The 14,681-nt window shown below is 38.3% G+C and overlaps 1 protein-coding gene across 4 annotated transcripts in view; it reads right to left on the bottom strand.

Annotated features, from left to right (window-relative positions):
- Nucleotides 1-14,681, bottom strand: part of PRKDC (protein kinase, DNA-activated, catalytic subunit) — a 225,093-nt gene that overhangs the window by 90,946 nt on the left and 119,466 nt on the right. For all 4 annotated transcript variants that reach the window (XM_026516499.4, XM_026516500.4, XM_044390365.3 and 1 more), the window contains 8 exons: nucleotides 11,445-11,596; nucleotides 10,705-10,836; nucleotides 9,384-9,495; nucleotides 4,714-4,838; nucleotides 4,479-4,628; nucleotides 3,152-3,325; nucleotides 2,216-2,314; nucleotides 399-606 (listed from right to left, as the gene is read on the bottom strand). In XM_026516499.4, coding sequence (XP_026372284.1) covers nucleotides 399-606; nucleotides 2,216-2,314; nucleotides 3,152-3,325; nucleotides 4,479-4,628; nucleotides 4,714-4,838; nucleotides 9,384-9,495; nucleotides 10,705-10,836; nucleotides 11,445-11,596 — 1,152 coding nt within the window. The remainder of the gene's footprint in view (nucleotides 1-398; nucleotides 607-2,215; nucleotides 2,315-3,151; nucleotides 3,326-4,478; nucleotides 4,629-4,713; nucleotides 4,839-9,383; nucleotides 9,496-10,704; nucleotides 10,837-11,444; nucleotides 11,597-14,681) is intronic.

Consider the following 14,681-nt stretch of genomic DNA (forward strand, 5'->3'; position numbering starts at 1 on the left):
ATGGGGGGGAAGGTGACATGGGTAAAGGGTCAAAAGGTACAAACTTCCTTAAAAAAAAAATAAGTCATGGAGATAGAATGTGTAGCATGGTAACTATAGTTAATATTCACTGTATTATATATTTGAAAGCTGCTGAGAGAGTAGATAGTAGAAGTTCTCATCACAAGGAAAAAATATTTATAAGTACGTGGTGATGGATGTTAACTACGCTTACTGTGGTGATCGCCTCACAACACGAACAAGTATCAAATCATTATGTGGTACACCTGAAACTAACATGTCATACGTCATTTATATCCGAATAAAGGACAGCCACTTTAACTCTGTTAGAAAATGTTTGCTGACTAAAAGACAGGAAAAGCTTGTAAAATTTATTATTACAAAGATAAGTACTTCACCTGAAATTCACATTCTGACAGAGGATGCTCAAACACAGGGTTTGGATAATCTGGACTCATGCTGGTCATTTCAAGCAGAAAATCTGTTGCTAAGCTTAAAAAGTGCATTTCTATCTTTGGAGAGTATAAAGAATTTAATGCCAACAATCGGTCCAAGATATTTGAAGGTAATCTAGTCTCATGGCTCCAGAAATTTCGAATAATCAATCTGAAAAGCAGAGTGGAAAGAAGCATATTTTTCAGATATTGGTAAATAAGAAAGGATGTCCTATACATGGTATCACGTGGAGAAGGCAGTTTGTCATCTCTATAAAGTTTAACACAGAGGAAAACCACATCCAAAATTGTATGAAGAGTTTAATCTGAGTTATGAACAATATGCACTGAAGGAAGGGAATATTCCAAAACCTTAGTATATTTAACAAGAGGTGAAAAACTGGATGATTTTATTCTCATCTCTACTATCTGGGAAGTTTTCAATGATGAGTATATAATATTAACTATTTGGAAACTGAGAGAATACCTTAAGAAATTATATGTAATCCTTCACTGCCTTGCTAAAACAATTCACTCCAAAAATTAGTGCCATAAAATATTCAAAACTTAAACTAGTTAAAAACCAGGTTAGGCTTGGGGTGCCTGGGTGGCTCAGTTGATAAGAAGTCTGACTCTTGATTTCAGGTCATGATCTCAGGGTTGGGAGAACAAAGCCCACACTGGGCTCCACACAGTGTGATTCTCTCTCTCTTAGGATTCTCTCTCTGTCTCTCCCTCTGCCCCTCCCCCTGCTAAAAAAAAAAAAAAAAAAAAAAAGTTAGGTTTTACAATTTAGGAACGCTTATGAAATCCAAATACAATTTTGAAAAGCCAAATGAGTTTAAAATTATGGCAGAATGGAAAACTGAAATATAGAACCATACAAAAATTTTATACCTCTTCTTATATAATTAGTACTTGATAAAACATTCATAAAACTAATAGGGTAGGCATTTTAGAGGAAAACTGGGGATTCACAGTGCCTGGACAGATAAAACCTGACTTGTATATGCCTCCCTAGATGAGACTAATTGAAAAGCAAAGGAGGAGTGCCCAGATGCTGGGCCTGCTCTGAAGTTTCTTAGCGGCATGCAGCCGGATTCTTACTGCGGCTCAAGGGTCTCATCCAGGGAGTGGGTTTTAAACAGGCACCTGTAGTGGTCATGTATTTCATGAACTCTGCCTTGCACATGGTGTATTAATTAAACTCACAATAAAAGTGGAGACAGAGCTTGGCTCAAGGCCTTTTGTCACTAGAGCATCTGGCCCCCAGGCCTCTTTCTCAAACTAAGGTGTTGGGAATAATCCTTTCATTTGCTGTCTCAGGGTTTGCTGGCCAAACCTGACAGAAAATAATCATCACTTATATTTCTCCAATATAATTAATATTATGGTTTTCTCCTATTTCTAAAGTTTCAAACATTTCACTCAATATTAGTATGTATAGTGTGATCTCAACTATTTAAGTTAAATTAGAAACGTAATAATCATCATTACAGATTTTTTCATTTTGAGACACTGATTCACTGCATGAGCAGAGAAAGCTTTATTCATACCACTTTTTAAAGAGTCTTTTTTATATTAAAATAACTTGTCAGGATTTTTAAGTTAATGTGCTTTAAAATACCTTTCTATTAAACACTATGAATGGAGAAAGCAGAGAAAATGCTAATACTATAAATATAATTCTAAAACTGCTAAAAAATACTCAGTGCAAATCTAGAAAGAAATATCCCTAAAGGTATTTGTCCTGGCCCAATTATTTCAGAAGGAGCACATACTGAAGCCCAGCGTTCTCATCGATCAACCCTTGAATCAACACATCTTTTGCCAACTTAAATATTTCCCGAGACTCATCATCTGCTTGACTTTCTGGATCTCTGAGAAGAAATAACAAAATGACAAAACATTAATATTGTCTTCTATCAATTTTGTTCAATCCCAATAACACCATCCAGAATTAAAGTTAAATAATCTGGCTTTTCCCGCGGTAATTTAACTTCCCGAATCACAGGAGAACCTACCCTCATGCGTATGTACCCTGACACCCTCCTTTGGTGCCTCTGCAAACCTATCCAAGTGCCCATCACCGCCCCACCTGCAATGTGACAGGGTTCAGGTGCACAGGGCAGGGTGGGTGGATAATGGCAACAAGGCTGCAGAGGGCTCCCTGGGAATGTTAAGAGGTCCTAGGACAGGCTCACACCCTACAGAAAGCGGTGTGATGGTAGGCGAGTAGGATGACGACATCCCACAGAGTTCATTTTCTTAATTTTGTCAGATCTTAAAGGGATAACTATAAAAACAAATTACACCATTAACCAGTAATTGCACATTCTAAGTTCCCACAGGTACATAAAAGGAGTTAAAATAAGGATACATGTCAACGTACTAAAATAAACTTGTTTTAATTATTAATATGTTTAAAAATGTTTTATTATTTATTATAATCTGTTCCAGATTACTATAAGCAAGCAAATACTCCCTTAAAAATTGTAATATAAAATGTTAATGTACTGGGGTGCCTTGGTAGTTCAGTCAGTAAAGTGTCCAACTCTTGATTTTGGCTCAGGTCATGATCTCAGGGTCGTGAGATTGAGCCCCATGTCAGGCTCTGTGCTGAGTGTGGCATGTGTTTAAGATTCTTGCTCTCCCTCTCCCTCTGCCCCTCTACCGACAACCCCCCCCCCCCAAAAAAAAGGTAATGTAGACCTTACCGGTAATTGTCATGAACCCACATTAGAATATTATACATTTGCTCCCTACACACTGGAGAAGGATGAGAAATGAATTCTACAACAGGATTCAGAAGTTCTCGGAGTTCTACTGGTTTCAATTTTGCCATCATCTTATAAATTATGTCCAAACACACTTTCTGTCTTTCATCATCTCTATGACAAAAGAGATTTTTAAAAACACACAAATTTAGCAATTTTTATTATACTTTCAGATATGACAGGTAACTTTTTCTTCTTTGTGCTGTTCTGTATTTCAAAATTTGTTACAACAGAAACATAAAAATTACACCTTAAATTATCATGAGCTACAGTATTAAAAATAACTGAATTAATTCACTGTGGTATCCTGGGTTGGATCCCAGAATAGAAAAACGACATTAGTAGGAAAACTGGTAAAAGCCAAATAAAGTCTAGTTTAGTTAACATTAATGTACTGATGTTAATTTCTTAGTTTTTTTTTTTTCTTAGTTTTGACAAATGGACCATGATTATGTGACATGGAAAAACTGGGTGAAGGGTATGTGGGAACTTTGTGTATTATCTTTCAAATTTTCTATAAATATAAAGTTATTCCAAAATAAAAGTGCATTTTTTAAAAAACCCAAAATGTCAAACAAAATAAACTAAATATAAAGGATTTCACATTATGAAAAAATGATTTCAAGTGCTAGTCAGGTCCCCTGGCCAGTCAGAAGTGAGTTAAGGGTAGTCTGGGCCCAAAATAAGGTGCACACCTATTTTATGTATCTTTTCTTCCTTAAAGTACCCAGCTTAAGGCTTTACACACAGCAGATACTGAGTAAATTTCTAATGAAGGATATTACACCACAGCAACATATATTCTTTGTTATTGGCGTTAACCAATAATTTATCCCTATGTAAAAAATATGTACACAGACAAGACTGGAAAAGAGTACAGAGAAATAAAAACATTATAAGTGATCAAAAACATCTTTTAATATTTATTTTAATAGTATAATGTGAAAATAAATGAACAATTTTAACAAACAATGGAAGCAAAGTCAGCAAAAGCAAAGCCCTAGTTGGCAAAATGGGTACAGAACTCAAAAACATGCATTTAAAATCTGAGAACCTTAGACAATGCTTGAGATGTGGCTTCCCCAAAGTGCCAGGCTAGCAGAGGCAGGAGGGTCAGGCCTCACCACCTTTAATTCTGATTAAAATTTAACAAATACATATTTTGTGAAAACCTATGAGTTCCTTCTGAGTTGAAGGAGACATCTGAACAAATCAAAATTTTATAAGCCAGCTGCCTCTGAGAATATAGGACTAGCTACACACTCACCTGTGTTTCATGACTTGAATGAAATCCTTGCTCTTTAACTGTAAGTAGAGATCTGTTATTTCCTCTGCACGACAAAGCACCACCTCCAGACAGAGGGTCTTCATCACGCCATGAAATTTGGGCAGCAGGAAGAACACGGTGTTCATAAACCTACCCAGTGGACATGGCCAATGAGTGAGAGGGAAGTTGCAGACCCTCTCCCGCCACAGGATGTCCACCACAACTGACATCTTACCTATCAGCAAGAGGAGGAAAGTTCTTCACGGCTTTGTTCAAGCACACAATAAATTTATCCTCCTTCGTATTCTGATGTTGCTTCAATTGCTTTATGATCAGTTCAAACACCAACTCCTCCAATACCTGAAAAATTAAGTTTTTCTCAAATTCACAAGGTGGAAACTTATGTTGGTTACTGAAAACAGGTTTGTCTTGAATAGTTAAGTGAACCCAAGGAAGGTGTTCAATGCTATCACCTACAAGGTAAAGGTGTTCGCAGGGTATAGCACCAGGACCATGCACAAGTTGGCATAACCACTGGGCACAAGAGGCTCTGGGGCTGTGAGTTCGGGCGAGCCAGACCATGGCCATGCCTGCTTGGTGCTGCTACCACTGGTGGCATCCAGCGCCTGTCAGATGGCAAGCTGATAAAGATTAGTGCTTCCTTCTAACACCTGAAATACTGCTAACAAGTCGTTTGAGAAGCTGAACTAAAATCAGTGACTAAATGCTGTGTAAACACATTTTATGATGCTAGTGTTCACATCTCTGGTCAAATATTCACATAAACCAGAATTTTCAATTTTCACAACCAACCCCATCACTATCTCCCTATATCTTGTTTTCTCTTCATTGTACACTACTATCTACCATGATAGATTCATTTGTGTGTTGTCTGTCTCCCCTTACCAAATGCTAGCTTCCTGAGGCAAGGAGGGGCTTGCCCTGCCCTGTTCCTGGCTGCACCCCCAGGGCCCAGAGCCAGCCAGTAAGTACCCAACATACATAACCAAAATTATAAAAGAATACAGTATGGGTGAACAACAGAAGACAAATGCATGCACACACATAATGATGACTGGAGACTACATCTTAGGTGCCAAAAGCAATTCAGTGGTTAGAATATGATTGACTCTCAATGACGTCTTTAATTTCACTCTGTTTTTCTAATTTCTACACTAAAAAAATGCCATTTTATATTCAGAAAAGAACTATGTAAAACAAAAGTGTTTATCATTCTTACTAACTTGAAATTTAAGTGAAGAGAGATTAAACCTGGGATCTGGTATAATTTGCTCCACCTGTACTGAAAACTTAGCATATTATGTAAACTGAAACCCAATATCTAGGGACATTAGAATCATGTAATAATAACAAGGTTATTTTCTGAATTTAAAAATTTTATTTTACAAAAATAGCTAGTAATCCCTAAAATAAATTATAAGTGAAGACTGATCTCCCAAAAGGGGTCTATTTCCCTTAATTTTCTTTTAAACACAAATAAATGCCTGACTAGCAAAATGGGCAGAGGTCCAATATACTGTGTTGGGGTACCCTGGGTGTCCTCAGGACCTAAGGACCGACTTCCCTAAACCTCTCCTCATCCAGCAAGAGAGTGAGAGTAGCCCATTCTCCACTACCCATCTTTTCCTTCAGGAGAGGATGGGGACTGGAGGCACAATGTTGGGAATCATGAACATAATTGGCAGTTTTTAAAAACACAGACAACAAAAAGAAATAAAAGGTATACAAACTGGCAAAGAAGTCAAACTCTCCCTCTTCACAAATGATATGATACTTTATATGGAAAACCCAAAAGACTCCACCCCCAAATTACAAGAACTCATACAGCAATTCAGTAATGTGGCAGGATACAAAATCAATGCTCAGAAATCAGTTGCATTTCTATACACGAACAATGAGACTGAAGAAAGAGAAATTAGGGAATCGATTCCATTTACAAGAGCACCAAAAATCATAAGATATCTCAGAGTAAAGCTAACCAAAGAGGTAAAGGATCTATACTCTAGAAACTACAGAACACTGATGAAAGACATTGAAGAAGACACAAAAAGATGGAAAAACACTCCATGATCATGGATCGGAAGAATAAACATAGTTAAAATGTCTATGCTGCCCAGAGCAATCTATACTTTCAACGCCATCCTGATCAAAATACCAATGCCATTTTTCAAAGTGCTGGAACAAACTATCCTAAAATTTGTGTGGAACCAGAAAAGACCCCCAAATCACCAAGGAAATGTTGAAAAAGAAAAACAAAGCTGGGGGCATCACGCTGCCTGATTTCAAGCTATACTACACAGCTGTGATCATCAAGACAGCATGGTACTGGCACAAAAACAGACAAATAGATCAGTGGAACAGAACAGAGAACCCATTAATGGACCCTCAACTCTATGGTCAAATAATCTTCAACAAAGCAGGAAAAAACATCCAATGGAAAAAAAGACAGTCTCTTCAGTAAATGATGCTGGGAAAATTGGACAGCTACATACAGAAGAATGAAACTTGACCACTCTCTCATACCATACACGAAGATAAACTCTAAATGGATGAAAGACCTTGATTTGAGACAGGAATTCATCAAAATCATAGAGGAGAACAAAGGCAGTAACCTCTCCGACATCAGCCACAGCAACTTCTTTCCTGACACATCTCCAAAGGCAAGGGAAACAAAAGCAAAAATGAACTTTTGGGACTTCATCAAGATAAAAAGCTTCTGCACAGCAAAGGAAATAGTCAACAAAACAAAGAGGCAACCCACGGAATGGGAGAAGATATTTGCAAATGACACTTCAGGTAAAAGGCTGGTATCCAAGATCTATAAAGAACTTCTCAAACTCAACACCCAAAAAACAAATAATCAAATCCAAAAATGGGCAGAAGACATGAACAGACACTTTTCCAATGAAGACATACAAATGGCTAACAGACACATGAAAAAATGTTCAACATCATTTAGCCATCAGGGAAATTCAAATCAAAACCACATTGAGATTCCACCTTATGCCAGTTAGAATGGCAAAAATAGACAAGGCAAGAAACAACAAATGTTGGAGAGGGTGTGGAGAAAGGGGAACCCTCTTACACTGTTGGTGGGAATGCAAGTTGGTACAGCCACTTTGGAAAACAGTGTGGAGGTTCCTCAAAAAGTTAAAAATAGAGCTACCCTATGACCCAGCAATTGCACTATTGGGTATTTACCCCAAAGATACAGATGTAGTGAAAAGAAGGGGCATGTGCACCCCAATGTTCACAGCAGCAATGTTCACAACATCCGAACTGTGGAAGGAGCCAAGATGTCCATGGACAGATGAATGGATAAAGAAGATGTGGTCCATATATACAATGGAATATTACTCGGCCATCAGAAAGGAAGATTACACAACATTTGCATCAACATGGATGGAACTGGAGGAGATTATGCTAAGTGAAATAAGTCAAGCAGAGAAAGACAATTATATGGTTTCACTTATATGTGGAACATAAAGAATAGCATGGAGGACATTAGGAGAAGGAAGGAAAAAGGGAAGGGGGGAAACTCAGTAGGGGAGAGGAACCATGAGAGACTATGGACTCCGGGAAACAAACTGAGGGTTTTAGAGGGGAGGGGAGTGGGGGGGGTGGGGTAGCCCACTGAAAGGTATTAAGGAGGACATGTATTGCATGGAGCACTGGGTGTTATACGCAATGAATCATGGAACACTACATCAAAAACTAATGATGTACTGTATGGTGACTAACATATCATAATAATAAAAAAACATAAAAATAAAAATAAATAAAAACACAGGCTGGATGGTTGACAGGGGACCAGGGAAGGAGAAGAGGACCAATATCAGAGCTAAGGAATTGGCCAGGAAACATGGAGCTAAGGAAGGGAGAGGAAACTGCCAGGGAAGTAGGAAGAGAGCCAAGAGAATGTCCTAGAAGCAGTGACAAAGGGAATCAGGAAGAATGATCACCTGTGTCATCCTGGACAGACTGCAACAAGACCTGGCAAGAGCAGCTTATCACAATGAGTGACAGTGATTTTGGAGGCTCCAAAACACGTAGCACATGGGATGTAGCAGTAAGCATCATTCCACCATGTTATTTTCAAGTAAGTTAGAACATGTAATTTCCACACACTGGCCCATGAAATTTACATACATTTGTAATAATTACATTCTGTTGAGAACTGCAGTACTCTGAATGTATATTGCACTAAAAGATTCAATTAGGTCATTCTCACAATCCTGTAAAGTGGGCAGGGCACACAAGACTGAGAAAGCTCGTGGAGGTGCCCTGTCCTGTCTGACAGCTATATTATGTCCCAAATTGGAAGTGGGCGATTTTACTAGTTAAACTAGTCCTAACTAACCATGGCAGGTATTTAACAGAATAATTTTCTCCAAAAGGAAATCCTGACACTACCTTCAGAGAAATGAAAGCTGGTTAAGTACTCATATCCTGACTTTCACAATAAAAAGTTACCAATCTTTAAATGTTTACCAAGTTTCCAAGTGTTTAAAAAAATCATATCTCTTCTTTAAAAAAAAAAAAAAACTGAGCACTGGGGATGCCTAGGTGGCTCAGTTGGTTGTGTCTGCCTTCAGCCCATGACATGATCCCAGGGTCCCGGGATCAAGCCCCAAATTAGGCTCCTTGCTCCTACTGCTTCCCCTGATTGTGTGTGTTGTCTTTCTCTTTATTTATTTATTTATTCAAATAAATAAATAAAATCTAAAAAAAAACAACAACTGAGCACTGTATGCAGTAGGAAAGAGTAAAGTATTAATAAATGCAGAATGCCCACTTTGGTTTATTATATTATAGAGGATATAAGTAACAAGTGTTATGATAAAACTGAAAAAGTATTTATTTAAAATTGTATAACACACTCACATTTTCTTTCTCGGTAATATATCGAAGAGTAAGTCCTAGAACTTCTGCTGCTGCTGCATACACCTCTTTATATTTTACAAAGGACATATTACCAACCAAAGCTTGAAAGTATCTGTACCAAATACAGAAAATAAATATGCATCAATAATATATTCTATTGACATAAATTTATAACAACTTTGCTCCTCATACCACATTAATAGCACAAATTGAGAAAATATGAAACGTAAAACATGATTGAAATTATTTGTGTGAAAACATATATGAAGATGTACTTAAGGCTCTGACATCATGACCTGGAAGGCATATTAAAGTCTACAGTTCAATCACAGAGGACCTGCTGTAATCAAACCAAAACACAATGCTGGATGCTAAAAAACTGTAGTGAAAAGAAAGCTACTATACAATATCATGATTTACTGACAACCCTTGAAATCCATCTGCTTTGACAAGTGGAGGACAATAAAATGAGGAGAGTGAGCACCAGTGCAGTGCTCCCAGACTCCACAGGCCATATCATGTTAGCCTCCAGTTCGGTTGTTACTGGGGGAATCAAAGCTTAAAAAGGTAACTTGTATAAAAGTAAACTATATCCCACTGAATCTGTGTGGAGCCACATGTCTGTCTATGATACCAGGTGACTGGTGTAACCGGTGCCAGGAGGCTAACACAGGAAGACCAACCAGAGTGGGACACTTCCAAAGTAATGGGAAAAGCTCAGAAGGGACATGCTGAAATCTCTAGTAACCATGATGTGAGTGCTGACTTTTCAAAAATCCCAAAATAGTGGATAATGAAGCTCCATTCCATGATGGTACAGGATTATTTTACTAGCACCCCCCCTCTAGACATTGGGCTGCATTCACCCCCCCCCCCAACAAAGGGTCCTGATAGAGGGAGCAGGGGCTGCAGCTACAGCAGAAGTAGAGCGACACGGCAGCACAACATCCAGGCATCCCTTTCAGGTCATGATCCAGTCATGAATGATCCCACAGAGTCTGTGTCGCTTTCAGGGCAAATGCTTAAAATGTGACTTTAGAAAATAAGAAAGAAAATACCGAACACTTCCTATTTGCTAAAACACACTTGAAAAAAAAATTACACTCATTTTGAAAAAGTTTACTTTCCTCATTCACTCCATTAACATATTTCTTCTCCCAAATGACCTCTAAGCCCAACTACCTTAATTTTGGTAGAAATATTTTTAAGATGAGTCTAGGTCTTTACATTTATCAAAATTAGACCACACTCCAGTCTGTCAATCCGATTCATTATACTTTAACCTAAAAAAGAAGCAAAGCCAAAACTCCTCTATACTTACTTTATGCTTTCTATGCCACATTTTGGGTCATAGGGAGGTAAGTTATTGGCCATTACAATGCCTAATAATTGAATTCCTACTGAATTGTCTTTAGAATTAGGATCTTTACTGGAAAACTTCTCAAATATTAACCTGAAACATAAGCATAAAGCATAGGTTATCATATAATAAGCAGCAAGAAGATATAAAATTTTCTATGGCTAATTTTCAGGGTAAGAAATACATTGTCTTTCTCTACATCTAACACCCTTCTTACTAATACCCTCCATATATGCATTCAAGTTATTCTAGCTGTGCAACACAGACTGGTCTATATTTTTACGATCTCATTATTTGCCCCAATTCTTCCTTAGTTGATACTGAAACCTTAGAAAAGTTTTAGCTCATCTCAGGCTGTGCTAAAAGGAATCAAAGAAAAGTCTTACAGCCTACCCCTGGGCTAGGACAGTGAGAAACAGAGGGCACCCCACATGCCCAGTGTGCGAGAAAAGCCAGAGGTGAGCTGGGAGATGGAGCAGGGGCCATCTGGAGGCAAGATCTGCCCAGAGGTGCTTCTAGTATTAAACTTCAGAGGTTGTAATTTTACTAGTAGCAATATTATACCCTTACAACGATTTGATTTCAAATTATCTTCCTTTTATCTATCATTTCAAGTAATTACATTTCACTGTAATCACCATTTAACCATGTTACATTTTAAAAATACATAAATGATATTGCAAAATCTAGTAAATTTATACCTGTAAGGGATAGATAAACAATCCTTCCAGCATTCAACAAGGGTTTTTATAATTTCAAGGTTATGTCTAAACACAGCTCTTTTTTGATGAAAAACATGTTCCATTAGGAAATGAAGCAATCGATTTGCCAACACTTCGTCTTTAGGGACACCCTAAAAAGGTACAGAAACTCTGTAATAATATGTAGCATTCCATTCTAGAAAAGCATTTTTAAAATTTCTTTATTATTTTTTTATTATGTTCAATTAGTCAACATATAATTCATCATTAGTTTTTGATGTAGTGTTCAACGATTCACTAGTTGCGTATAATACCCAGTGCTCATCACCACACATGCCCTTTTTTTTTTTTTTAAAGATTTTATTTATTTATTCGACAGAGATAGAGACAGCCAGCGAGAGAGGGAACACAAGCAGGGGGAGTGGGAGAGGAAGAAGCAGGCTCATAGCGGAGGAGCCTGATGTGGGGCTCGATCCCATAACGCCGGGACACACATGCCCTTCTTTTTTTTTTTTTTTTTTTATGATTTTTTATTATATTATGTTAGTCACCATACAGTACATCCCCGGTTTCCGATGTAAGCACACATGCCCTTCTTAATATTCATCACCCTGTTACCCCATCTGCCCACCCCCTCTCTTCTGTAACCCTCGATTTGCTTCCACGAATCCAGAGTCCTTCATGGTTTGTCTCCCTCTCTTACTTCTTCCCATTCAGTTTTCTTCCCTTTACCTGTGGTCCTCCGCACTACTCCTTATGTTCCACATATGAGTGAAACTATATAACTGTCTTTCTCTGATTGACTTACTTCACTTAGCAAAAGCGTTGTTGGTTTTTTTTAATTTAAATGCTAGTGAACGTACAGTGCAATATTGGTTTCTGGAGTAGAATTCAGTGATTAATCACTTACAAACCACATCCAGTGCTCATCATAAAAGTGCCCTCCTTAATACCCATCACCCATCTGGCCCTCCCCCACCCAACTCTCTCCATCAACCTTCAGTTTCTTCTCTGGCTTGTTTCCCTCTCTCCTTTTCTCTTTTCCCACTTCACATATGTTAATCTGTTTTGTTTCTTAATTCCAAATATGAGTTATATGGTATTTGTCTATCTCTGACTAACTTATTTCATTTAGTGTAATACACTCTAGCTCCATCCACACTGTTGTAAATGGCAATTCTTTTTGATGGTTGAGTAATATTCCATTGTACATATGTATCTTTATCCATCAGCCAAAGGACATTTGGGCTCTCTCCATAGTTTGGCTACTGTTGATAATGCTGCTATGAACATCTCAGTGCATGTATCCCTTCAAATCTGTATTTTTGTATCCTTTGGGTAAATACCTAGTATTTACCAGTGATTGCTGGACTGTAGGGCAGATCTATTTTAAACTTTTTGAGGAACCTCCATACTGTTCCCCAGGGTGGCTGCACCAGTTTGCATTCCCACCAATACTGTAAGAGGGTTGGTTCCCCTTTACCCACATCCTTGCCAACATCTGTTGTTTACTGAGTTATTAATTTTGTCCATTCTGACAGGTGTGAGGTGGTATGTCATGGTTTTGATTTGTATACCTCTGATGATGAGTGATGTTAAACATTCTTTCATGTGTCTGTTGGCCATCTCAATGTCTTCTTTGGAAAAGTGTCTACTCTTGTCTTCTGCCCATATCTTAACTGGGTTGTTTTTTGGGCATTGAGTTTTATAAGTTCTTTGTAGATTTTGGATATTAGTCCTTTATCAGATATGTTGTTTGCAAATATTTTCTCCCATTCCACAGGCTGCCTTTTAGTTTTGCTAATTGTTTCCTTCACTGTGCAGAGCTTTTTATCGTGATGAAGTCCCAATAATTCATTTTTGCTTTCCTTTCCTTGCCTGTGGTGATGTATCTAGTAAGAGGTTGCTACAACCGAGGTCAAAGAGGTTGCTGCCTGTGTTCTCCTCTAGGATTTTGATGGTTTCCTGTCTCACATTAAGGTCTTTCATCCATTTCAAATTTATTTTTATGTATGGTATTAGAAAGTAGTCCAATTTCATTCTTCTGCATGTGGCTGTCCAATTTTCCCAACACCATTTGTTGAAAAGATTGTCTTTTTTCCATTGTATATTCTTTCCTGCTTTGTTGAAGATTAGTTGACCATATAGTTGTAGGTCCATTTTTGGGTTCTGTATTCTATTCCATTGATCTATAATGTCTGTTTTTGTGCCAGTAACGTACTGTCTTGATGATTACAGCTTTGTGAAAGAGCTTGAAGTCCACAATTGTGATGCCATCAGCTTTGGTTTTCTTTTTCAGAACTGCTTTGGCTATTCAGGGTCTTTTGTGGTTCCATACAAATTTTAGGATTGTTTGCACTGTTTAATGCAATAGGGATTGCATTAAATGTGGCGATTGCTTTGGGTAATACAGACATTTTAACAATGTTTGTTATTTCAACCCATGAGCATGGAATGCTTGGAAAAGCATTTTTTAATCCAAAAGTCCATGTATAAAAGAAATCCGCCAGTCTACTGAGGCTTCTGGAGTCTGATGTAAAGCCTATGAGTGATTTTTCAGTTCCAACCACAGGCAGTGAAAAAGGCTTTACCTGGCAGGCCTCATGGGCAAGCTGCCCTCACACACCAGGCTAGAACAGCCAGTGCTCTGAAATCTCTAAGGGCAGCTGCAGTCAAACCCTTAGCCATCCATGACCCGCACCCCAAAGAGTGGTCATGCTGTCATATGTTTGCATTCCTAGCTCAGGCACCTTCATTCCTTAGTCTCTCTAGCTTCTTTAAGGGTCTCTGCTGAGATCTCCTTATAGGGAGGAAGGGCAACTCTGAAAACACTTTTCCCCTCTCTGATCAGTCCTCAGTGCTTTTCCACTCCCGTCCCTTCCCCCTCACCCTCCTCTCAACTCCAGGGTCCCATAAAACTGCTAAGCCTTCAGGGCTCCCTCAACAGCAAGATGACACACAGATCTGTGCTAATCCACCTGACCATCGATCAGACCAAACCATGTTGCAATGTTCCATGGGGGAAACAGACAGGGGAAGTCAACACTTCCTCTGGCTTTAGCCTCCTGCATGTACTACCACAATAAATGATCAAAGACTTCACCTGATTCTCACTTTGACTCACTGTTGCTTTATGCAGCTATTCTGATACCTAGCAGTTCAGCTCTCAAGCTCAGCCAAGCTCCTGACATTGAATTCAATCTTTCCCAATGGTTCCTAAGTTAAACTATATACTCT

This window comes from Ursus arctos, unplaced genomic scaffold, assembly GCF_023065955.2.
Source record: "Ursus arctos isolate Adak ecotype North America unplaced genomic scaffold, UrsArc2.0 scaffold_6, whole genome shotgun sequence".
In the NCBI taxonomy this organism is placed as follows: Eukaryota; Metazoa; Chordata; class Mammalia; order Carnivora; family Ursidae; genus Ursus; species Ursus arctos.